Below are 27970 nucleotides of genomic sequence, written 5' to 3'. Positions count from 1 at the left end.
CTGCCTTCTGCATCCCCGCTGACTGTCCCCGCCTGCTGGATCGCGCTGACACTCTGCCTCCTTCTGCATCCCCGCTGCCTGTCCCCCACCTGCTGGATCGCGCTGACACTCTGCCTCCTTCTGCATCCCCGCTGCCTGTCCCCCGCCTGCTGGATCGCGCTGACACTCTGCCTCCTTCTGCATCCCCGCTGCCTGTCCCCCGCCTGCTGGATCGCGCTGACACTCTGCCTCCTTCTGCATCCCCGCTGCCTGTCCCCCGCCTGCTGGATCGCGCTGACACTCTGCCTCCTTCTGCATCCCCGCTGCCTGTCCCCGCCTGCTGGATCGCACTGACACTCTGCCATCTGCATCCCCGCTGACTGTCCCCGCCTGCTGGATCGCGCTGACACGCTGCCTGTCCCCCTCCTACTGGATCAACCCCCCCCTCCGCTGCCCCCGTATCGCTACCCCTGTATAAGACACATAGGACCCAAAATTTTTGGGAAAAAGGTGCGTCTTATACATGGGGAAATACGGTAAATGTTGCAATGATGATGTAGTAGTAACAAAACAATTTAGCTTAAATGTTATTATTGTTTTATTGAAATATCCATTCTTTATTGTCCTTATAACCACATGATGTGCAATTGTAATATACTAATAAAGACACACACACCAATGAATCTGTTTGATAATATTAACATATTTATAACATTTGACAAAAACTTTAACTATGTACATTTACTGTAAACAAAAAAATATATTCATAAAGACTTTTCAGCAAATCCGTTTGTTGCTTTATTTTTTTTCAAATTTTTTTTTGTTTTTATTATATTTTTAAATTTTTGCTCTTATTTTGGCTAATGATGGGGGGGGGGGAGGGTCTGGGCCACATTGAGGCATCTACGTGAACTGTAAATGAAAAATTAAAAACAAATAAATCCATGGCCACTTAATTTTGAAAACATACAGGAGTTAGCAGAGATGTGTACTGTTACATTACTTTAAAATGAGATGGGATGTCAAATACAGTTGTAGCAAGAGGTCTAATGTTTTTGTGTGGCAGTTTTATATATATATATATATATATATATATATATATATATATATATATACACAATTCTGTTGTGGCCAGGGGAAGGAGGCGTGGAGAGTGTATTTTCCAAAAAATACTTTGTAGTCCCATCATGATGGAAACCTGTGACATTTATGTCAACTTTAATTGAACATGTGTGACATCAGGGATTTATTAACAGTACAATGGACATCTAAATGTTATAAAATTAGATAAAGGCTTTAATGAAAATACTTACTATCTCCCAAGGCCTTTGTATCCTCCACTTCCTGCACCTCCTCCTCCTTTTAGTGCACCTCCTCCTCCTTCTCTACCTCCTCCGCCTCGACCTCGAGCTCGGCCTTTGCCTCGCCCTCCGCTTCGGGCTCGCCCTCTGTCTCGGCCTCGCCCTTAGCCTCCTCCTCCTCCTCCTGAGGCTTCCCATCTCCCTCCTCCACATCTTGCTCCTCCTCCTCGGCCTGCCGTCGTTGCCAATGTCTACTGTCTGTTTGAATAAAAATAACATATAAGTGTATTGTTCAAAGATTAACCTGCTTAACAATTATGTGTAGTCCGATAATCATGAGATCAGACGTTGTGAAACTTTTTATTGCCACCACAGATAAATATTAACTAACTTCTCCCAATGGATATTTGAAAAATCGTGGATATGGGAAAAGATAACCGTGCAAGTTAACGCCATAGCTCCCTGTCGGCGTCTGACCCATGAAGTCCAGAAACGGTACAATGAAATTGCTTGTTGTAAACCACAATTTCATTTTGAGGCCTCAAAACATAGCACAAGTCTGACGACTGTGAACTTGACACATATTGTGCCTGTGTAAGTCTTTTTTCTGTCAAGCCTTTTTTGAAACTTACAAAATGCCCATGGTTGCCTCAAAGTGTACTTATACAAATGTAAAGGTCTCGTTTGGTCTATTATCCACCCTTGAAAAGCCACTCAAATTTACCAGAGTAGTTGTAGTGTGAATTTGTTTGTAAATAGTAAAATGACACTATTATGTGCCATGTTTTTGACTATCTAACCATTTAAAGGCAAATTTTTATTTTAAATTTCGATAGCTGGGCAGATTATAAACAACGCTTGAAAAACAAAATCGCTGCTTGAAGGAGGCATGCTCAGCAAACTGGTGAGGAGCCCCCGAAAGATCGAAGCCTAACACCCGTAGAGGAGCGTGCGAGTGTGGCCCTTTCTGAGGAGTCTATTTTGGGGTGGGACGAATTGCTTTGGGTGGACAATGTGATTTTGTTTTCATATTTTGGAGTCAATTTTTTGCATTGTGGTTTGAACATGTCCTAGCCTAGGAAGTGTTGGGGGCAACGTTTGTAACATTTAAGGACCCTAATTCGACAACATTAGGTTACTAAAAAATATATAGGATTAAGTTCGCCTAATATGTTGAACTTGCCCAATACAAAAGCCTAACACGTGGACCAAGAAAAAAGAGCATACATACTAAACACACAAATATACCTAATCGTATAATGTTCAAAACCACAAAATAGAGAGTGAGTTAAGGGGAAGGGCTGTAGGTGGCTAATGTCAAAAGAAGCAAGGATGGCTACAATAGATAGTACAAGTATACATGTACCTAAATGGACCTCAAAGGACTATGGATTGTTGTGTATGACAAGAGGAAGAACAGCAGTGTAGTAACAGCAGATACTTCTTTGTGACTGATTGCTGACACTATTGCATGGTCAGATTTATTATTAACAGACATTATTAAATATTTGCAGCACAATCCATAGGAAGTAAGACAGTGGTCTTTGAGAGAAAGTTCCTTGGATGATGAGTAAACAACCAGCGCCATTTGAAGAAACACATAGGCAGGGTTGTAGCATTGGACAAATACTTTAATGTGTAAGAAGACACAAAATTCAGAACTATAAAATGCATGTCATCTTTGCTTGTTGAAGGTAAAGGAAAAAATTAATACACCAATATTAGCTCACATCTAACTTTAATTCATGTATTTAGTTTCTGCCTTGGTGTATTGAAGGTGGCCACTGTAACCTAACATGCAAAGTGTCTTGTAAGGATCAACACAATACTCTTTGGCTTGTGGGTTTAAGCTATATCTTGGTTTTGGAGTGTGGTTTGGTGGTTTGGTCTTGAAAGTACCCAAAAAACCATCAGCTATTAAAAATGTGGATTGCCTAACGTGGCCTAGGCAGACACACAAATCTCCATCAAGATTCCATAGGTTTTTTTACAGCAATATTGTATGCAGCACCCACACTTTTGATTAATATTAAATGTTATTTATCAGAACACTATAGATACTTACATTTTTCAACTGGCTACGACACGATAGGCACCTCCGACAACTCCAAAAGCAAGTGCTGTGGGCCCTTAGCCCTGCCAGCACCTAGATAGTGTGGCATGTTGGTGAAACAGCCTGTGGTTACAAAGGAAAGACATTACTTGTTGTACAAATGTTGCATTTTCTTCAGTCTAATGCCTACGAATTAGATGATATACTTTAGATTCCTTGATGAACACTGTTAACCTCGGTTTTTACTAATGATGTTAGGCAATAATATTTGAAAGGTAATTGCCATTGTCTTACCAAACCATTATGCCATTTAATCAATGATATTATTCAAACAACATATGGGTCATGTTAGGACAGTTGAAAGCTAAGTTAGAAATTCGACACTTCAGGAGGTTGATGTTGCACATTATCCAGTAGTTTTTGACAGCAAAAGATTTTGGGGGTTGGAGGACAAATGATTGTCCAAAAAATTACACGAATTGAAGGAGAATTCCTAAAGCATTTTCAAGTACACTTAGAGGTTAGCATAGATTTTAGAAGCATGGCAAATGGAACCAATTTCATTAGGACAACACCACATGCATGTTTGACAAGCCATTTCTGGGTTTCTAATGTAAGTTTGAATATATTTTTTGTTTGCTCATTATTAAATCATATAGCATTGGTGTTTTTGACCTTTAAAGGAAACAGTACTAATAAATGTGATTTACCTAAAAAATATATATCAAGGACATACTGCCTGAAGCTAGCCCCCTCATCTGATTCCCGCAGTGTGGCTTCAGGCTCCCCCCCTCGTCCATCCCAGCAACCTCGTCCACCACCCCTGGAGCCCCACTCCGGATGGCAATATTGTGAAACACCACACACAGAGCTATGATGTCACATACTTTACTCGGCCCATACATCAGTGCACCACCAGACCAGTCAAGGCATCTGAAGCCGGCCTTTAATAGGCCAAATGCCCTTTCAATGATCTGGTGGCTGTATAAGCCGAGTTATATGCAACCTCACACTGTGTGTGGGCTCAACATCAGAGCAAGGAGCCAAGGGCGTAAGGGATAAGCATTGTCTCCTATGGAGGATGAGAGGAAAGTTCTAAGAAACAAACACTAATACACTTTAACACAAACAAAGGACGACCCTCCAAATGCTAACAGTCACAAGTATGTCTAGTACATTATAGCAAAGGCAAATTGACAGCTAAGTGAGGATTATTAACTTAACTAAACAAAACATTGCTAACTAAACACATTTTGGAAAACAAACCATAGGAGGCTGAAGGATTTTTACAATTTGTCTTCTACGTTCGTTCGGAGGGATGCCATGGCCAATATCTGTCTTACATGTAGTGAATACTTATAAACTAACCACCTCTTTAACAATTTAAGCAAAACAAATATAATGTACCATTGTGAAAATACACATTTCAAAACAACTTTTGTCTTTGACATATGGCCTTGTAGAGTTTGCTAACACTTCAATACATCATGTAACTTTAGATGTTTTGTCTGTTTATGAAAGCTGGCTACATTACCAGGAGTATTTTTAAACACGGACATTTTTAAAAATCCACAGTTTTGTAACAACTATAAAGAACGGGCACATGCATTATATGACACAATGTAGAAACATAACATCTAAGGACAAAGATCACATTCAGAGTACTATAACTTGGAAGTAGATGATTGTAGAAACAAGCATATAAATAAATTGAGCAAATACATTATTCTAATTACCAAGAAGCCACGCGTCTCCATGTGGCCTTGCACCCCCTTGCCTCTGTTGTAATCTGTGTCACATCCCCGATTGCCTAAACGCGAAGGAGTCATGGGTACTCCAACCCTATTTGGCAACCAGGGCACGAATTTGGAGAGACGGGTCACAAATACCCTGTACATTTATCGAGTGGAAATGCTTCCGGTTCAAATACACAGAAGCATCCCCACTCGATGGTACAAAGGCCACATGCGTCCCATCTAATGCCCCTATGACGTCCAGACAGCCAGCCATGGTGGCAAACTGCTGCTTAATCCGCACAAGGGATCCCTCATCGAGTGGCAGATGTATAAACTGGGAGAGCCGCGACAGGAATGCCCTCAGCATAACCTTCAGCACACGACTGAAGGTGGCCTGAGATATACCTGCCACGACCCCCACTGTGGTCTGGAATGACCCAGACGCATAGAAGTGCAGTACCGCCAACAGTTTGGTCAAAGGCGGTACTGCTGTCGGGATGAGTCGCATTGACTCAAGGTCCCAAAGAGGCTAACACGTGGCCTGAAGACACACTCCTTAGGTCGGAGATGTTGTACCAGTTGCTGGTTTGGATGTTGTGGAGGATCAGCCTCCCTCGAGAACCAGACTCTCGTCCAACTCCAGGATCGCCTGTATGTGTGACAAAAGCCTGAGTTTACAAACCAACAAAAACATTAGGTGAGGCCTTTAGAGCTTACCATTTTCACTGTCGACTCCAAACTTGAAACTTATGCTTATAACAAAATCACGATTCATCTTCTATTTTGGGTTTGGCAAGTACAGTCAGTAATTATTGAGAACAAAAGAAAAAAAGGCTACAATACTCAAGCCATAGTGAAAGAGCAAAGACACCACATCAGAGACCACCTCACCAGAAAGATACAGAAAGAGCAAACCAACAGACATGAGTGGGTGCCACTGTATACTTACCACACACCAAAACACAAAAGACACCTTGTGCAATTTCAAAGTCACTAAAGTTTGTATCACATAATCTGTTAGGGAGGGGGAGCAAGTAATAAAGAGAGACAAGAAAAGGGGAATTTATAAAAAAAAAATCATATTTAAAAAAAAAGGCTACAATACTCAAGCCATAGTGAAGCCAAAGCAAAGACACCATATCAGAGACCACCTCACCAGAAAGATACAGAAAGATAAAAGCAACAGACATGAGTGGGTGCCACTGTATACTTACCACACACAAAAAAAGCCAAGGCACCTTACTCTAAAAGAGTTTTCAGAACTTTCTCTCATACAATCTGTTAGGGAGGGGGAGCAGGTAACAAATATAGTCAAGAAAAAGGGACACAAACTAAAACAAACTATAAATAATTCTGTCAAGATGCAGTCCCTATTCAAAGTGACAATACACAGTGCAAGAAGGTCGACCATATAAAATATTTTGATATGCTTTACTCCTACCATCAAAAATCAACTCTATACAATCATATGTAAACCCCTTACTTCACAAATTAGAGAACCTTATAGTTAAATTAACATAGGTGTATCAAACAATAAAACACACCGCAATGCTATTTTAGCTCTTAAAACATACTTTGATTCGTGAAAGGTACTGCTCCAAATACCTCTAAACTGCACTATATTGTCTGTGTTACTCACCAAAATCCACTGAACTCCCAACCAAAAACCAGTGCAGCAAATGAGATTTTAAAAGGAAGCATAATTAATTAACTATTTGCAGGTGCATACACTGACGCTGCTCAGATGACGACAGACACAGGTGCGTTTAGAGAGCAAGTGTGTTTGTTTTTGCCTAAAAAACCACCAGGCATATTTTTGCATTTGAGTAAAAAAGTGATGTAAGTGTATGTGGCTGGTTTGATTACATCGTTTTCTAATATACTTAGGTGTTCCTTCTGTATAAAGAATCAGGTTTCGTAATTGCAGATATGTTGCATGATCTATTATTTCAGTATAGACTATATAACATATGTACTCTTTAGTCTGGACGTTAGTGTGGTGGTTAGCCATTCCATCTGACAACAGCATGGTCATGAGTTGAAACCCAGAATCATGCCTGTATCTGTGCTAACTTTGTATCTTCCCATGTTTCTGTGGATGTACTCCACTGTGAAATTTATAGAAGAGTATGCTAGTATATGTTTTGCCGTGTAATATGGTTAGTGTGCATATTATGATTGCGAATTGTTAGCAGTTACATCCGCATCCACGTTTATTAATTTTACTATGACACATTTTTTGCTATGTACAACAAGAGAATGTGTGAGTTATACTTTAGTGTTTCTCCTTCAACATTCATGTTGGCAGAAATGCATGTGTTGTGTTGTGATTTTACTTATACCAAAATGTTAACTGTGCATGTACCAAGCATTGAGGGCTCGAATATTTCATTGTAGATTGGATAATAAGCATCTAATAGATAGATTATTACATGAATGAAAATTATTGGTGTTAAACTGTTTGTTAGGAGAGACGGTGATGCTCAGCTTTTCCACCTGCATGTTAGCCTAGTAGTTAAACAATCCCCTTTGCATCAGTGGGTTCATGAGTTGGATTCCTGCTACATTTTGGGTAATATGGCTAAATGGCATGTTGAAAAATGTGTGCAGCTACAACACAGAGAATCGGCAGTTAAAAATGACTGGATTGCAAAGACATATGACCAATCCAGTGGCGCACGCAGGGGGGGGTTTCTGAGTCTCTAGAAACCCCCCCTGTGCTAACTAAGTGGCCACTGTCCTATACAACAGCCGTGGCGCTGTCAAAGAAGCGTCCGCGGCGGTGCTGTATTGTATACAGCACCGCTGCAGACACTTCTTAGACAGCGCCGCGGCTGCTGTATAGGACAGCGCTGGCAAAACGGAGCATCTCTCTCGTGTTTTTTTTTTTTTCCGGTCAGCGTGGAGAACCCCCCCCCCCCCCGACAATCCTCCATGCGCCCCTGCAATCTACAGATTCCGGCAGTCGGAATGGATGGGGAATGCACTTAGCATACATTAAGGCAGGTAGAATGGATAACTAGAATATATAGCTGGGATATACAATATATATATATGCAATATAATATGTGTAATAGTTATTCCACATATTCCAGAGAACATATCTGTGTAGCCGAACATAATGCACTATACAGGCATAGAAAACACAGCCAAGCTTTACTCAAGACACCAAGCAACAGAGTGCACTATAGTAAGCTGACTCATTCCGGCGTGTCGACATTCCGGCAGTTCCAGTTTTAGCCTAATCCACAAATATCAGCACCTAACTGTTGCCACATCAACCACTTTACATTGCAATTTATTACAAATTGTGGTTGTAATTAAAAAAATGTTCCTTTTAAAAAAAATGTGCACAATGTTTAATGTTCAATATAAACATAAAATAAATATTAAAAAAAAAAGAAAAATGTTTCAAACAACGATGCTTTTCGAACAGTTTAGTGTTGTTATTTAGCTAGCTGCTTTGGGTTTATACATGACCCTGGGCTTGTTTAAGTGTCAGCAATGATTTAAGATAAAATTCAACTTAACTATCCGACACAGGCGGAGGTAACGCCTACTCCTCTCAAGTCAGTACAAATAACGCCTACTTTTCTCAACTTATTTAAGATCTCCACCCATTCCCCACCCTTTTTTCTCAAGTGGTCAGAAAACTTTGTAAATGCAGTTGTGATGGACTTTCACTTAGAGATTCTTAGATTACGCAACAGATTAAGTTAGTTTGTGCAACGGATTATAATGGATTTCCTTTCTTATCTCCCGTTTCTGGGCATGCGCAGTGGCCAATCGCGTATCATCCACAAAAAACATCAGATCCGTTCCTTGATGAATCTCTCCCATAGAAATAGTTTGTAACTAAAGCTGGTCACACGCACTGCAATATCACAGCATATGTGGCCCCAAAACAAACGTGTTGCCTGATTTCAGGATCAAAATAAGTCTGACCATTAATCTCCATGTTGGAAGATGCATTCTTAGGTTGACTTCATTTGCTTGTATGAAATATTTTACAACTTTCCTATCTGTTCGTAACCTGTAGTAATCCTCAATATTTAATTCTTTCAGAAAGCAGTGATGAGATCCGAAGTTTGGCTGAGAAAGTATTTGCCACTGAAGTGTTTAATGTGGACACCAAGGAAGAAGTATCTCCCTTTGATGTTATAGAAAACTGCCCCATTGCACAACATGAATTCACAGATCACTTGGTTATGCAAGATACCAAGGAAGCTCAGGATAAAAGGTATGAAGCTTGTAGTGAAGTCACAATGTGACTAAGGTAAAACAAAAACAAAATTCTAATGCAACAATAAGGTAAAACACATCAGCACACCCACTGCACTTGTCGCTTGGACCTCTACACCGAGATCTCCAGAGATCCAATATGTTGGCAAGTATGTCCAAGAGTATTGTGTGCTCTCACCAGTAGTCACTGCGTGCAATGTTAAATAGAAAGACCAAATGACATATTGGGTCTGATTCATTAAGGGAAGTAAAGCAAAAAAATTTGTAACTTTGCACCTTGGCAAAACCATGTTGCATTGGAGGGGGAGCTAAATTTAAAATGTGGGGACAGATTTGTAGTTCAGATACGGCATGACCTAGATCAACTTTAAATTTCAGTGTAAAAATAAAGCTATCAAGTTTTTGTGTGCTACATGAAAAAAGAGCCAGTATTTAACTTATGTGCAAAATAATAAACTAATTTGTACCCCTTGCATTGTAACATGGTTTGTCCCGGAGAAAATTTTTCTCCCTTTTTTGCCTTACATTCCTTAGTGACTCAGATCCAAAGATTTCTAGCTAAGTAGGTAGACATGTTGTGTACTGGAAGTCATATGGCCTATATTTAACAGTCAGTTAATGATACTAATGCTTGGAAATGACTGAAATTATGAGTGAAATCATGTCTGTCAACAGCTTGAAACTCATTGATATGAAGAGGCTGTTGGATACTCATCTGCAGCTACTCTGCCTGGGAATGTGGTGACAGACTCTTTAGTATCCTATGGCTTCTTATTCTTTCAACCAACTAGGAGGTCTGAAAAGAAAGTATCCAGCAGATCTCAGATTCTCAGAATGATACAGCATTTGGCTAATGGCAGGTGAATGGGGAGGTTTGAATGAGTAAATAGTGCATACTTGCCAACTCTCCCGGAATGTCCGGGAGACTCCCGCATTTTGCGAGAGTCTCCCGGGCTCCCGGGCGAGTGTGGCAATCTCCCGCATCTGGATAAATCTGCCCACTTCCTAGTGAAGTGGGCAGAATTAAGTCCCAAACTCCGCGATTCCCGGTGAATCGCGGCGCTTGGCCCCGCCCCCGCTGTCAAATGACGCGCTTTGAGTCATTACGTCATGGGGGCGGGTCCGAAAGGACGCCATTTTGGAGCCCCGCCCCCCCCCGTTACGCCCACCTCCTCCGCAGGCTCCCGGATTTGACCAACAGAAAGTTGGTAAGTATGAAATAGTGTCTTACTAAATTTTTGATACTGGTTAAAAGTCAATTGGAAACTAAACTCAGTTTTGCTCTTACAGATCTAATATTATAAATGGACCTTACAGATAATCTTGTTAATACCATTTTTATGGACAGCTGGCAAGTTTGATATTCAATTTTAACTTATAATATCCTGTTCAGCAATATTGTGCAACCTTTGTCAATTTTTTAACCACTCGAGGGGTTTCGCTCCTTTTTCAACTAGATTAAATGTTACTTTTTGTGGGCGATTTAAATGTGAATAGCTTTTTTATTAAAAAATAATATTTTGGTATTTTTATTTTTATTTATATTATGTACATTTACTGGGATCATACCAACTTTTATGTAGGTTGACTGGTTGTATTGCTGCCATTAAAAATACCTGACACTGCCAGACAACAGATATCAAATTATCATTGCGCTTGTTTACATATCAAGATTTAAGAAGCTGCATATTGAACATACACAGGGAGCGCATATTCCCCCCTCCCCCCCCCAGACTATGCATTTTTTATTTCTTAGTTTACAAATGTAGCAAAGTGGAACAAATACATTTTATTTAAAAAGCTTTATACAAAGGAAAACAGGAAATAACATATATTATACTTTTACATGATTGTTCCCACAATTAGTGTAATTAATGTCAATTATTATATATAATTATTAATATATATTATTATAAATTGCAGGCTCTCAGGTGCAGCACTTAATCAATGCATTGTAATGAATGGATATTTAAACTACCAATTGTCCAGTGTATGATTGTGATTTATTATTCTCTTATTTGCCTACATATAATGCAGCACTTTACAGCTTTAATCATTTTCTATCATATGACCACTCTATGGTTAATTTTTGATAGAAGCCAATTAACCTACCAGTATGTCTTTGGAGTGTGGGAGAAAAACGGAGCATTGGAAGAAACCCAGCAAATATAGAGAGAACATGGTAGACGCCACACAGGTATTGGGCTGGTCAGAATTTAACCCATGGCCGCTGTGCTGCCCATCATTTCCTAGTCCCAAGTCTCAATTCATTACTATCTGCCAACGCTTAAGCAATTAGGAACCATGCTTAAAAGCCAGCATTTCAAAAACTTTGCAAGGACAGAGAGACAAAAGTTGCGATGGTGGATTCTATTTTTAAATTCTGTGTGCCTTTTGCACATGACTGCACAAGTGTGTGACATGTATGCAAAACATATCTGTGTCATACAGAATTGTTTGATGCGGCCTTGATGGGCTTAGATGCGATTTAGATGGATGCCATTGATACGATTTAGATGGATGCCAGTGATATTGTGCTATGCTTTTTTTAAAATTTTATTATTTTATGTAAATTTTCTTGTATTTTTTATTTTACACTCTTAAAACTTTTGTTTTGTACTGGCCATAAAGATGCAGGGGGGACTCAAAGGGGGAAATACCCTCTCGCTGGCCTATTTATGAATTCTTAAGTATATGCTTTTGCATGGGGTAGCCTGCCCAACTATTGAGACAGTACCTGTTCTATTAACGCCAGTTGACATTAACAGAAAGAGAGGATTGAAACAATAATTTGGGGACCAGGGGAATGGTAGATATAATATAAACCATATAGTACATCCACTGCTATATTTTTATATAACATCTTTTATTTTTTTATTTTAAGCTTTCACCTAATACTTTTTCCTGACATGGCTTTGGAATTGGAAACTCAAAGCTTTCTGTTATACCCATGTGCCAGGGCCCTGCACATGTTCAGTATAGAAGCTGGAGATCTGAAATCAATAACATGCCTCACAACTGTCCTGATTTTGGTGGGACATCCCGATTCACGGGCCGCAAAAGGGGTGGGACTTAACAGGAAAGTGGGTGGCGTTTTACCCAAATATGTCTATTTGTGGGTAGAGTATATGCAGATCAGAGAGGTGCTTACTTTGTCCCGCTTCCGGGATTCTAAATATTGGTAGGTATGCGAAAATAATTATTATTATCACTTTGGATAGTTTTCGCCATGGCACCTGACAGCTTTCCTTACATGACCTCCTTGTTTCAAACAGACAATTATACGAGATCACGGTTTCTTTCACGACACAAAATAATGGCATTGATAGTATTTCAATTTTTTAGGAAGAAGCGTCTGCAACGTCTGAAGACAATTGTTGTCAGAGTTCCTGAGGCAGAACAGAAACAAGTTGCTGTGGAAGATGCAGCAGATTCAACTCCTCTGTATAAAACTGTTCCAGACTTCCAGAGGGTGCAAATCACAGGAGACTATGCATCAGGGGTAATGGGATCATTTACAGTCGCAATGTACTGAGAAATGTGTTAAATTAAAAACGAATACACACTGCATATAATATGCTAGTAACAACTAAGCTGAGGGACTGAGAAAATCAACTGGTGAAGTTTATCTGGTGTAGGGATGAATTGTGTAGAATAGTGCCATTATATTATGATGTGTCACAGAGGTGTACTTAGTTGTGGGCAGTGGGGGCAGGAGGCAAAACAAGTTGGAAAAGAGGCACAATATCAAATTGAAAAAAGATTAGGAAGGGGGAAGAGGAGGAGGAAAAGCAGGCAAAAAAAATAATAATTTATAATAAAATATTGCAATGGGGTGTGTGCGATGTTGCTTGCAATCTAAACTACAATGAAGGCGTGATTCTTAGTATCTGTTTTCTATAGTACTATTACAAATACCACAGTCATAGGCTTGAGTGAAATATCATGGTGAAAAGGGGGCATGGTGAAAAATTGCAACGCTTCGTACCCATGGCACCAAAATTCCTAGGTCCACATCTATGTGTAAAAGTAGATAGATCAGGGTCTAGCTCTAAATGATGCAAATCTAGCTCTGGTTATTAGCAGTGGTGTTTTGGAGTAAACTTATTTGGAATAGGCAATGTAAAGGGAATGTGATAACTAATATTGAGACCAAGCCATAGTAGCTTAAATTATTCTATTAGTATAGTGTACAATATGACAAATATTATAATTTTAATAATTGTTAGGGCTACATCAAGAGATAGTTTAACTTATGATATCAAAACATCTTTTACTGTTTACCCCTCCCCCAATTCTGCCACATGACTTGTTAATCAAACCACCCCAGCAAGTGAATAGACTGCAGGATAATAACGTCATAAGGGGCCTCTGCTGAGTAAGGCATGATGGGAAAGTGGATGTATTTTTCATATGCTTTGCTGCATGGGGCATTTTAGTGGTGCCTAATGAGATTTAAGGACAACCAGTAAATTTAAGTAATAGAGTGACTGTGAAATTAGCAGTGCCTGGCACAGTATTAATCATTTGAGTTGACTGATGAAGGATACGTGACAAGTCTAGAACGCTCATTATAATGGGATGTGGGGATCTGTGTCAGGATATGTCTCCTATTTTCAGAAATATGGACAAGACATGGATATCAGTTTACAAATGGATGTCAGCTGTTGACCTTTATGAACATGATATTACTATTTTATTAGCCCACTTAAAATAGATTGAGTGTCATTATGACTCCTGAAGGATTAGGAAATGCTGCCTGAAATATGTTGTGTGAGTGTTAGGCTGCCGGTCTGATAACGAACTTGCAGAACAGATGACAGAGTTCTTCACCTATAGCAGCCACCTTACCCGTAGAGCTTTATGCGCTCCCAGGTACTCGGATGCCCCCAGGACTTAACTCCTAGCGTAGTGCAAGCTTGTTAACAACACCGCAGCGGCAGGTCAGAGGAGGCTGAGTAGATGGTAGCGGATGGTCAGACGTAAGCCGAGGTCAGGGGTCACAAGCAAGTAGAATGGTCAAATAACACGCCAAAGGGTCAGGGTCACCAGCAAGACAGCAGAATCCAAGAACAAGGCAATAAGGTCACAACAGGAGGTCCAATAATAAACAAGCAGAGTATCCACTAGACAAAATGGGACAAAGCAGGAACAGGACAGGAGCAGGTCAGCAACAGACAAAATCCACGCTATAACCGGCAGGGAAGCTAAGCCCTCCCTGCCTTAAATACTGTAACTAGCCAATCAGGGCTTTGCCCTGTAAATATCCCCAGGCACTGTTTAATTAATAAATGAGATAATTAATTAGGCTGGAGACGCACGCCCGGCTGCCCTGTGTTGCCCGTGGATCAGTGAAAATATATGCTTGTGCTGCTGTGCATACATCACATGTGACTGTCAAAATAAGCAAGATACAGCCATTTGGGCCTCAGAGCAAGTGGTCTTTCCAATTCTGCACCCAATTGCAGCCTGTAAGTGTTGTTAGACGATGAGCTCACATATGCAAATAGAGGTCTTCCATTGACTGTATGTACAGGAGTGCCCAATATTAATCTAATCGGAATATTCTTCAGCTTCACACTTGTTTTGCAGCCATAGACGTGACAAAATCACTGGTGATATTACCATGTGTGACAATCTTGATATGTAGCTTTGTGTCAAACAGATTAAAAGCGAATTAAAGAACAATGAATGTGGCTTGTATAAAAGTGTGATCACCCTGTCAGTCAGTCTACTCACAGAAATTCCAGCTTCCATACATTTCCTGTAGAGAGTTAATTTTCCCCACTCTTCCTTACGGAACTCATCTAGGCCACAAATATTCTTAAGTCTTCTTGCAAGCACTACATGTTTGAAATCTTCCCACATATTTGTAATTATATTCATGTCTGATAGCTGTTAAAGCCACTCCAGGGGGTAAATGTATCAATAAGCAAGTATCGGGTAGGTTTAAAAAGTGGAGATGTTGCCTATAGCAACCAATCAGATTCTAGTTATCATTTATTTATAACATTCCTCAAAATGACAGCTAGAATCTGAATGGTTGCCATAGGCAACATCTCCACTTTTCAAACTCGCCGGAAACTTTCAGCTTGATACATTTACACCCCGAACCTTAAACTCTGTCCCAAAGTACCAATGTGTGAGCAATAACCGGGTGACGAGAAGACGACTGCAGATGGTCGGGACTTTGACCTCTAGCGATTTTGGAAATGGCGATTTTGACAGAAACACATCTCTGGCGATTTTACATAAAATCTCACTTTAATACATCTGCGAGTGAGTGAGTGTGTCAGCATATTGTATGTGATTGTGTGTGGCAGCATATTTATGTGATTTTGTATGGCAGCATATTGTATGTGATTGTGTGGCAGCATATTGTATGTGATTGTGTGTGTGTGTGTGAGGTAGCATATTGTATGTGATTGTGTGTGTGTCAGCATATTGTATGTGATTGTGTGTGTGTGTGTGAGGTAGCATATTGTATGTGATTGTGTGTGTGTGTGTGTGTCAGCATATTGTATATATATGAGTACGGGACCTGTATATTGTGTGTGTGTGTGTGGGGCCAATATATTGTGTGTGAATGAGGGGCCAATATATTGTGTGTGAGTGAGGGGCCAATATATTGTGTGTGCGTGGGGGCCAGTAAATGAATGCAGTGTGTGTGTGTGTGGGGGGGGGGGGCAGTAAATGATTGTAGTGTGTGTGTGTGTGTGTGTGTGTGGGGGGGGGCAGTAAATGATTGTAGTGTGTGTGTGGGGGGGGGGCAGTAAATGAATGTAATGTGGAAGGGACGGGGAGGTCTTAATATAATGTGCGAGGTAGGCTATTAATTTAATTGTGGATTGCAGGTGGGCTAATTTTTGGGTGCGATATTATTTGTGGGGTGATGGTGGGGCAATTTAATTTAATAGTGGGGCCTTTGAATTTATAATAGGGTAATTAGATCTTTCATTTAATACTAGAGTGGTTTGGGAGCTATTTATTGGTTGTAGGCTGTTTGTGGAAAAGGAGGTATATTTATTAAATGTGATGTATTTTTTAATGCCTGTGATTGTTGTGGGAAATGGTAATATTTGTTAAATGTAAATGCTAATTAAATTATTGCTGGGGCTGTTTGGATGAGGGAAATAGGTTTATTTATTAATTGTGTTTGCTATCTAATGTCGGGGTTGGTTGGAGGGAAAGAGATATGTTTAGCAAATGTGAATAGTACTTTAATGTTGTGGCTGGAGGGAGGCCTAATTATAAAACATGGGTGCTATTAATTTAACACTAGGGGCTAGATTTACTAAGCTGCGGGTTTGAAAAAGTGGGGATGTTGCCTATAGCAACCAATCAGATTCTAGCTTTCATTTATTTAGTACCGTCTACAAAATGATAGCTAGAATCTGATTGGTTGCTATAGGCAACATCCCCACTTTTTCAAACCCGCAGCTTAGTAAATATAGCCCTAGGACTAGTTGGAGTTTTCTAAATTTTATGTACCCATTTTTTTTCCAGGATCTAGACAACCAGCAAATGAGCTAAAGTAACCAGCAGCCACAAGTGGTGGCAGTGACAAGAACAGGTAGGAGAGAGCAGGACAATCTGCCAACTGTCCTGAATCTGGTGGGACAGTCCCGAGTTTGGGTGACTGTTTCGCTTAGGACAGTTGGGAGGTATGTCCCGCTTCACCGTATACTGCTCGTGAAGGCAAATCTGTTTGCAGCTAACAGTAGTGCACACAGTATTGGCTGTGTATTTGTCTAAAATGATAACCATGCTACATCATAGGGGGTTACCCTGTCTAAAGTGCCCAGGCCCCCAGAGCCTTAATCCAGCTCTGGGCCTGGGCATAAATAAATATATATATATATATATATATATATATATAAGCACAAAATCAATATAATAAGGCGCTAGCAACCACACTGTAACCACCAATTTACATAATTGGTATAAGAATGTACCAGATGATCAGTCCCGTAATAGAAAAACACATATAGCTCAATTTAAGAGCGGCTGCCACAGATGACTTGTGTCCAGATGGTTAATCCGGAGAAATGGGGGTAACTGTTGATAGAAAAAACAAGTAGGGCGCCCAATGTGTAGTATTAGATAGAAATGGGGACGATGTAATAAACTGCGTACCGTAAGGATTCCAGGATCATGTAGTATGGTAGGAGTTCCTCTTCAGAGGTAATACCTCCCCCTCGCCCACAGGATGACGACAATGTGGATATATAAAAGCACATATAGTTTAGTATGGTTGTATAATATAACACCAATTGTGATGAATCCTCCACCACTATCAATAGTGGAAGCCCACAAACCAAATGGCTTAATATTAGGTAAACACCTCCAAATAGAAACAAAAAATCTGCGTACCAGAAATCCTGTTATATAAGTAGCGTATGTGTGCTCAGGATGTGTGCTCAGGATCAACAGTCCATCATAGTGTAATCAATCAGACAGATGTCATAGGCAGACAGACAAAAACAGAATTGCCATGTCAGAGTAAAAAATAACGATTTAATAAAAAGAGTAATATAAACTCACATGAGGTACAGAAATGATGTCAGTAGAATATCAGTAGAATCAATAGCTCAACGCGTTTCGTCCCAACACCGTGGGACTTCCTCAGGAGCAAATGCACAATTGCCATACTAAATGATCCTGGAATCCTTACGGTACGCAGTTTATTACATCGTCCCCATTTCTATCTAATACTACACATTGGGCGCCCTACTTGTTTTTTATATATATATATATATATATATATATATATATATATATATATATATATATATGCTTCAAACAACACTAAAATAGCCTTTTTATATATAGATAAATATATATTGTACCAAGAACCACCCTTTAAGGATGGGCCGCTACTTATGGGCCAGTACTGTGTTTGCCAGCGGGCTAAAGTCTGCCAGCCCTCCCCTGATGTGTGGTCTCCTATCGGTGAGAGACCCGGGGCTAAATTTACTAAGCTGCGGGTTTGAAAAAGTGGGGATGTTGCCTATAGCAACCAATCAGATTCTAGCTATCATTTTGTAGAAGGTACTAAATAAATGAAAGCTAGAATCTGATTGGTTGCTATAGGCAACATCCCCACTTTTTCAAACCCGCAATATAATGTTTGTGTGTGTGGGGGGATATGTTAATATAATATGTGTGTGAGGGAGGAGTGTCTTAATATAATGTAGGCGGTAGGCTATTAATTTAATGGTGGAGTATAGGTGGGGGTAATTATTTAATGGGTGCTATTTTATTTGTGGAGTGATGGTAGGGTAATTTAAATTAATGGTGGGGTTATTTAATTTAATAGTGGGCCTATAAATTTAAGATGGGGTGATTGGACCTTTAATTTAATGCTGGGGTTGTTTGGGAGCTATTAATTGAATATTTGGCTGTTTGGTAATAATAATGAGGTCTATTTATTAAATGTGAATATGAATTAACTAATGGCAGTGATGGTTGCAGGAAATAGCATTTACTCTTAATAAATATACCTATTCATTTATTGCCGGGGTCAGGGGTCTCTATTGTAATATGGTTGGGAGGTAGGCTATTAATTCAATGGTGGACTGTGGTTCGGAGCTAATTATTTAATGGTGGGTGCTATTAATTTATTTGTGGGGTGATGGTGGGGCTATTTAATTTAATAATGGGGGCTATTAATTTAAGATGAGGTGACAGGACCTTTAATTTAATGCTGGGGTGGTTTGGGGCTATTAATTAAATATGGGGCTTAGTTTGGGGAGGAGGGCTATTTATTAAATGTGAATATGAATTATTTAATGTTGGGGATGGTTGTGGGAAATGGATATATTTATTGAATGTAAATGCTATATAATTTAATTTAACACCAGGGTTGGTTGGAGTTTTCTAAATCTCATGTACCCATTTTTTTTTTACAAATAGGGAATCCAACATTCCATGATCCAGACAAGTAGCCACTGAGCTAAAGACACCAGTACCCGCAGATAGTGAAAGCGACAAGAACAGGTAGAAGGGTGCAGGACAGTCTGCCAACTGTCCTGAATCTGATGGAGCAGTCCAGAATTTGGGTGACTGTCTCGCTTAGTCAGGAATTGCTCCGACTACAAGGACAGTTGGGAGGCATGTCCCACTTCACACTGTACTGCTCATGAAGGCAGAGCTGCATGCACCTAACAGTAGTGTGCACAGTATTGTCTGTTTTTTTGTGGGCAGCATGGTGGTTTAGTGGTTAGCACTTCTGCCTTACAGCACTGGGGTCATGAGTTTGATTCCTGGCCATGGTCTTATCTGTGTGAAGTTTGTATGTTCTTCCTGTGTTTGCGTGGGTTTCCTCCGGGTGCTCTGGTTTCCTCCAATGGGGTAGAGACTGATGTGAATGAGGTCTCTGTACAGCGCTGTGGAATTAGTGGCGGTATATAAATAAATAGTTGATGATGATGAATTTGCCTAAAATTATAACTATGTTACATCATAGGGTCCCCCTATCTAAAATGTGCCAGGGTACGCCAGAGCCTTAATCCAGCTCTGCGCCAGGGTATCATATTGACAGCTAGTGCACTGCTCTTCCTTCCAGTACAACCCCTCATATTATTTTTTTAGGTTCACCTTAACCCTAATCTACACAGTGAACACATCCATTTTGTGGGCTGAATCTAATACATAGATCAGGGAATTCTCCCTGATGATGGCAACTGGCGTTGTCTTCACTTTAAAGAATTTAAGAAAAAAGATTTATTGTACTGCACATTTCTCCCAAGCTTTGTTGTGACCTAGGCAGCTACTTCCCCCTAGGAGCTATTCCCAGTATGGTTAAAACCATAAAATATTATTTACTTTATATGCACATTGAAATATGATACTTTAAAATTTATATTTTAATTTAAGGAAAACTATTACTCACTAGTATATATACAGTAAGTATTGTTTTAAAATAAACTGTGACAATTTTTTCTAGAGAAGCAGAATATTTTTTGACTGCATACATAATGAAACTATATTCACCATCTACACACTGGCATTACAGGTGACTGTGGATGACTTTGAGCTGGCAGGAAAGGGTCTATATCGGGCACTGACCATACGAGAAAAGTACTTGAGAGATTCCATCCAACGATTCCCAAGGACAGTAGCCCAATATCTCCGTGAAATTGAAGGTGGGACCTGGAAAGAGGATGATGAGATAATCCCAGGTAAAACAAAAACAGATGATGAAATGGAAAGATGTATTACTGAGCTGAGTACTGTATATTTAACTAAATAATAATATATCTATTATGCTGTCTTCCACCCTTTGCAGCAGGTTGCCATGATAGGGGATGTTGTTCTCTATCACAGCAGTCAGGATGGGACTGACAGACTTGCAAACATGCTCTGCAAAAATGCCCGGTGTGTACTGGGAGATTCATGCACAGTGGCAGGGCAGTGATCTCACAGCAGTCTAACAGACTGCAGTCTGAGCTTTTTGACCTCCATCAGATTCCATTAGGACACTGAAGATTATATATGTTGAATACAAATCATTTGTTTTCATTGTTGTAAATATACTAGACAGATAAAACATAATTACTGATTGGTTGGCATGATTTTAGTGCAGATTTGCACCTTTGAACATTATTAGTAAATAACAATCATTGCTGTATGTCCTGTCCTTTCAGCTTCCTGTAAAAAAGTGCAGAGGCAAATTTTACATTTGAACAACAGCTACAGTGCAGTGAACTATGTATATTACCTTTATGCTCCATGACTGTAATGTTCATTGGCCCTTTATGACTCTAGTCACAATGAATAATAACAGCTTTTAGTAATTTATATATAAACACATGGGTCTATTATTTTATAGGTAGTGACACAAACATGCATCGTGAATCCTGTGTCAAATATTCCTTACTCACATACAGAGGAGTTTTCTATTCAAAGCAGCTGAGCAATCAACTACCTTATCTCATACAAAGTGAGGGAACACATCATCATTAGCTATTATTTATATAGCACCACTAATACCACAGAGAACTCACTCACATCAGTCCCTGCCCCTTTGGAGCTTACAGTCTAAATTCCCTAACACACACACACTAGGGTCAATTTGATAGCAGCCAATTAACCTACTAGTATGTTTTTGGAGTGTGGGAGGAAACCGGAGCACCTGGAGGTAACCCACGTAAACACAGGGGGAACATACAAACTCCGCACAGTTAAGTCCATGTGTAAGAATCAAACTCATGACCCCAGTACTGTGAGGCAACAGTGCTCACCACTACACCACCGTGCTGCCCCCAGACAACACAGTTATGAATATGTAAGTGCATGTATCATTGACTATGTTTGAGATTACAATAAAATATGCTGAGGCTAGAAATTTTCTACACATGTTTTTTTATCATCCCTCTGATGCATTGGAGTCATAACATTTGATTTTGTGAACAATTATGTGCAGATAACATTGAACCTCTCATATGATTTGCTCATATGTTGCCAACTTTATGTTGCACCATCATTTATTAGCTATCAATTATCGATCAATTATATAATTGGGAATTCTATTTAATCTTAGTCTGGGGCTTTTATTGAGTAATAAATAAAGAAGAATATTTGAAATAGAGATGGGCGGGTCCGGTTCTCCGAGAACCGAACCCACCCGAACTTTGGGTATCCGAGTACCGAGCTGAGCAGCTCGGTACTCTCCCGCCCATTCCGAATCCAAATCGAGGCCGAACGTCATTGTGACGTCGTCGGATCTCGGGACTCGGTTCTCGCGATACTTCAACTTTATAAATACACGCCTCCACAGCAATCCATCGCCATTTGACAGAGGGAGAGAGCAGGGTGTAGTCATAGGCTAATTAGAGCAGGGACAGAGAATACCATATTGTTCTTGCAATTGCTCTAACCAAAATCGCTAGTGCAGAGAGGAGGATAGAGGTTTATTATTTTTTCTTCATATTTGGCACTCCCCAGCGCTTTTGGGGTGTCCCCCATAATTGTGCATTAATATTTCTGGCTGTCAAAAGTCATATCTGTCAGCAGTATCTACTAAATAATTTGTAGCACACCTCAGTGTTTTTGGGGTGTCCTCCCTAATTGTGCATTAATATTTCTGGCTGTCAAAAGTCATATCTGTCAGCAGTATCTACTCAATAATTTTTAGCACTCCTCAGTGTTTTTGGGGTGTCCTCCCTAATTGTGCATTAATATTTCTGGCTGTCAAAAGTCATATCTGTCAGCAGTATCTACTCAATAATTTTTAGCACTCCTCAGTGTTTTTGGGGTGTCCTCCCTAATTGTGCATTAATATTTCTGGCTGTCAAAAGTCATATCTGTCAGCAGTATCTACTCAATAATTTGTAGCACACCTCAGTGTTTTTGGGGTGTCCTCCCTAATTGTGCATTAATATTTCTGGCTGTCAAAAGTCATATCTGTCAGCAGTATCTACTCAATAATTTTTAGCACTCCTCAGTGTTTTTGGGGTGTCCTCCCTAATTGTGCATTAATATTTCTGGCTGTCAAAAGTCATATCTGTCAGCAGTATCTACTAAATAATTTGTAGCACACCTCAGTGTTTTTGGGGTGTCCTCCCTAATTGTGCATTAATATTTCTGGCTGTCAAAAGTCATATCTGTCAGCAGTATCTACTCAATAATTTGTAGCACACCTCAGTGTTTTTGGGGTGTCCTCCCTAATTGTGCATTAATATTTCTGGCTGTCAAAAGTCATATCTGTCAGCAGTATCTACTCAATAATTTTTAGCACTCCTCAGTGTTTTTGGGGTGTCCTCCCTAATTGTGCATTAATATTTCTGGCTGTCAAAAGTCATATCTGTCAGCAGTATCTACTCAATAATTTGTAGCACACCTCAGTGTTTTTGGGGTGTCCTCCCTAATTGTGCATTAATATTTCTGGCTGTCAAAAGTCATATCTGTCAGCAGTATCTACTCAATAATTTTTAGCACTCCTCAGTGTTTTTGGGGTGTCCTCCCTAATTGTGCATTAATATTTCTGGCTGTCAAAAGTCATATCTGTCAGCAGTATCTACTCAATAATTTGTAGCACACCTCAGTGTTTTTGGGGTGTCCTCCCTAATTGTGCATTAATATTTCTGGCTGTCAAAAGTCATATCTGTCAGCAGTATCTACTCAATAATTTTTAGCACTCCTCAGTGTTTTTGGGGTGTCCTCCCTAATTGTGCATTAATATTTCTGGCTGTCAAAAGTCATATCTGTCAGCAGTATCTACTCAATAATTTGTAGCACACCTCAGTGTTTTTGGGGTGTCCTCCCTAATTGTGCATTAATATTTCTGGCTGTCAAAAGTCATATCTGTCAGCAGTATCTACTAAATAATTTGTAGCACACCTCAGTGTTTTTGGGGTGTCCTCCCTAATTGTGCATTAATATTTCTGGCTGTCAAAAGTCATAACTGTCAGCAGAATCTACTAAATAATTTTTAGCACTCCCCAGTGGTTTGCGCTCAGAATGGATTCAAAGCAGTCCACATATGATCTAAATGAGCAACCAGGTTCTGTCACCAGTCCTGATGTTAGTGTTCCCAGTACGTCATCTGGCCAAGGCGATGTCAAACAACAGAGTGTTTTCAAATTAGTGCAAAAAACAAAAACCCAAAAAAATTTTACTGTATTGAAGCGAAAAAGAAGTGTAACTGAGCAAAAGTTAAGTGACGATAAAAAAAAAATTGCAAGCATGCCATTCTACACACGCAGTGGCAAAGAGAGAATGAGGCCTTCACCTTTGGCTATTAGTGGCAGATCCCAAAAAGTTACCCAGCCTACAATTGGTGCACAACTACTGTTACGCGTCAAAGCCGAGCTGCAAGATAACAGTGAGGCATTACAGGAGAATATTTGCTCTGATTCACAAATGACAACAATCCCTGTGGAGAGTCCATCCAACAGTGGGATGTCTAATCGTGACCATTCTGTTAGTCTACCCATAAAGAAGGGCCCTTTCAGCAGTTCTGCTGATGTGTGCCTGAACAGCCCGAGTGTAGCCGGTGATACACCAAGTGAGGATGACACTTTGTCTTTAGAAGAGGATGTGGGGGAGATTTGGGTATCCGACGATGAGGATGCGGTTGATTGTGTAAGTCCTGCAGCAGTGTGGCACCAGTGGGAGCAGTTCTGGCATGTGAGGTTCTGGCACCAATATGCACTTTCCAAACACAAGCAGGGATGACGCAGGGGGCAGACCACAACAGTTTGACATCTGGGCTGGTTTGAAGGATTTGTCAAAAAAATGTGTGACCTTGACCATAATTCCAACCAATCCTACTATTAACATGCAAAGGATGGTGGAGGGCCTATCAGGGATTAAACTGTATTTTTCATAATTTTCACTAATAATGTTTGGGTGTAATATACACCCAAAGACGAGTGCTCAATTGCTAAGAGTCATTGATGGAGAGGAAGACAAGCAGGCTTGTCTGTAGAATTTGCAGGCAAATTGTGCTGCGTTATATAGGTAACACCCAAAGAGAAGAGCTCCATTGCTCCATTGCTAATTGTAATTGCTGAAATAGAAATAATAGGGCTGACAGTCTTGGTCTAAATCTGCAGTTACATTTTATTGTACCATAGCTCATTGCGAAACTGGAGAGGTGGCAGGGTTTAGTGATAATCTTCCTCCAACAATACTAATTCATCCCAATATCCCAATATCATAGAAGTCTGTGTAGTATGATGTAATTGCTGATAATGGCCTTCCAAAGGGAATGACTAGTTGATTTTAGGGCAGAGCTGTCACGGTTTTTGGGCAATTCTTTTACAGCACAGCAAATATCAAAATGTTTAGCGGACTCATCTGCATCACCACTGGGTGTCTTGGGAAAGCAATTTCTTTTATTACAAGCAGTTGCCAGAGAAACTGAAGGAGAAGACGTCCCAACAAGATGTTGATAAGTCTGGGATCCTTGCAAAGAAAATTAAGTATTTCATCTACAATTAAAATATAGTTAGCACATTTACTTTGTTTTATTGCACACTATAATTTTATGTAGCACCTTTTCAAAATCTATTATTAAGGCAATCACTTGACTCAAGCTAACTGTGTCTGCACTTTCTTCACAGGTAACTACTTCGCTGGACTAAAGTATATTCCCCTCAAATGCTAGTCTTCTTGCAGCTGCTGTATTCTCCTACATGCTGTTGCAGAAACCACAAATTGACCCTAAATGTTTATGGACACAAACAGCATCTCCTGCATGTCATTTTTCAAAAGTTCTGTAACACCAAGTTGATAGTGTGTGCAAAACAGGAAATGTGATGGAATTCAGCCCCGCTGTAATGCTGGACCAATATTGGGGTCGTAATCAGAAATGACATATCCTCAGGAGACTCCAAGCAGGATTAGCCATCTTTCAATGACATCCCTTAGTTTTTGGAACAGTTTGTCAGCTGTATGCCTCTTAGTGAAGCTGCTGATACACAGAGTAGCCTACTTCTCAAAAATGTGATGCACCTGGGTACATGCTGCTGCTGTCCATGCTGGGGAAGGCGAAAGACCAACCCAGTGGGCTTTCACAGTCATATAATCTTTTGTTTGCCCAGTTCCGCTTGTACACATATCTGTGGTTAAGTGTACAGTGGGTAGAATACCATTTTGTCACCCAATAATGACATTTTTAGGAACTTTCCGGTACAGGAGAGAATAAGCTTTTCTAGTAAAATGGTATAGTGATGACATTTGCTAACAGGGACATAACACCTCAATTAAATGTCTTAAACCAACTGTATTAATAGTGGACATTGGACACAGATCTAACGCTAGCATAGTACCCAGGGCGTCTGTGATCCGCTTTGCGACTGGGTGACAGGTTTCATTCTTGCTTCCTCTTGCAGAGGATTGTTTACTTGCCAATTGTTGGGGGGGAAGATTGCAGGTGCTGGGATGTAGATGAGAGAAGGGAGGTAGATTATGCTGGAATGCTTGTTGTTAATTTTTTTTTAACCAAAGTTTCTGATTTTCCCAACAGTTTGCCAATAACTCGCTGAAAAATGACGAAACATGGATGAGGATCCCAGATGGTTAAGGTCCCTACCTCTACTGAGTGTGGCTTTCAAAATGTTACAAATGGATAGACAACTCTTGCCAGGATTCGTGTAAAAATAATTCCACACTTAAGAGGTGGATTTTTGGTCTTATGCCCAGGCATGACAATGGCCTTTTTGTTATCACTGGCAAGAACTGCAGCAATTTTTCTTTTCAAGTGTATGAAAATCATATTGTGACATAGGAGGTGTTCAAAATTGAATAAAAAATGACTGGAAATTAGTGTTACTGAGGTTAATAATAATGTAGCTACAAAATAATACCTAAATTATGTTATTTTAGCACCAATAAATGTAATTTTTATAACAAATTGCAAAACAAAACCAAACAAAACCAAAACCAAAACCAAAACACGCAATGGCGGTTTTGCAAAACCAAAACCAAAACCAAAACACGACGGTAATCCAGATCCAAAACCGAATCCAAAACCAAAACACGGGGGTCAGTGACCATCTCTAATTTGAAAGAAACCAGAGCGACTTTAGTGTGCATATTATGCTATTTATTCACAAACTTGAGTAGATCTCCTGGTCACACGCTTCATTCAGTTATTGAGATGAAATCTATTCCAGGATGGAACTTCTTAATACATTTATGGTGAGCGCCCCTGTTTACTACACTATAATAAATACTGTGGAAATGACCAAATAACAGTCTCTTTACTCCAGGCTTCTTAAGCAGTTGCTCTCTTATTCCAGCATAAAACAGCATAACACAAACGTTACAGATTCCACGGTTTCCTGACACACTAACTACTCCCACAAGCCCTACCTATTATCCGGCTGCTAGTCGGCATGGGAAGCCATGCCCACCAGAACCCACAATCCTTTTATTCACAAACACACACCACAGCAAGCATACCCATGTCATGCACCTGTGTGTAAACTTTTTTCTCAAGGTAACAGCAGGATCATTAACTCTGTCTGTGCATTTCCCTGTTGGACAAGTCTTATCCTGGTGACCATTACCACAATGCATATATGAACACACATCTATACAACCACATCCACTGTGTTGTCGATAAAGCTTATTAGTCCTTTTCAACCAAATCTTGTGATTCAAATACCTTAAATCAGAGCATAAACCAATGCAGCCACAAGCAACACTTAATTTCCTTCCTACTTTTACAGCGTTCAACCCACCACCACAAAAGGGAGAAGACCCTTTCAGAACGGATAACCTTCCTGCTGACCTTGGATACAAGTCAGAGATGAAAGACGGTGTGATTTATGTCTACCCAGACAATGATGCACTGAACAACAAAAAACCTAAAAATCTCAACTACCCAGATATTCGTGTATTTGTGGATGACATGAACTTTTTAATTATGCTTATTGCGCAAGGACCTGTGTAAGTATAACTGACCCTGGAGCTATATTTCTAGCTAGCCATTGCTTTTTTGTCTTGCTACCATTTCCTGCCTATTGTTTTGCTGTTTAACGAACAGAAACAAATTAGGATGCTACCCTTAGCTGTATACAGTTTGAGTTGGAAATTCCTGAGCAATCACATTTATCTTTATTGACCTCCACTTGTTTTATTTTCACTTGCCAGAGCTACATGTTTCTTTGCAAGGCTTTGCAGAAATTGGAGTAGCTGCTCTCCCC

General features: G+C 39.9%; 1 protein-coding gene across 2 annotated transcripts in view; it reads left to right on the top strand.

The window, feature by feature from the left end:
- The window catches only part of AMPD1 (adenosine monophosphate deaminase 1), a 74292-nt gene that overhangs the window by 15501 nt on the left and 30821 nt on the right, over positions 1 to 27970 (top strand). The window contains exons 2-6 of one of the 2 annotated variants that reach the window (XM_075196298.1): positions 6791 to 6829; positions 9135 to 9309; positions 12657 to 12813; positions 20329 to 20494; positions 27494 to 27713. In XM_075196298.1, the coding sequence (XP_075052399.1) occupies positions 6791 to 6829; positions 9135 to 9309; positions 12657 to 12813; positions 20329 to 20494; positions 27494 to 27713 (757 nt within the window). The remainder of the gene's footprint in view (positions 1 to 6790; positions 6830 to 9134; positions 9310 to 12656; positions 12814 to 20328; positions 20495 to 27493; positions 27714 to 27970) is intronic. The other variant, XM_075196299.1, reaches the window with a different exon arrangement.

This window comes from Mixophyes fleayi, chromosome 2, assembly GCF_038048845.1.
Source record: "Mixophyes fleayi isolate aMixFle1 chromosome 2, aMixFle1.hap1, whole genome shotgun sequence".
In the NCBI taxonomy this organism is placed as follows: domain Eukaryota; kingdom Metazoa; phylum Chordata; class Amphibia; order Anura; family Limnodynastidae; genus Mixophyes; species Mixophyes fleayi.
Note: the sequence above shows the minus strand (reverse complement) of the source record. Positions and strands in the feature narration are given on the sequence as shown.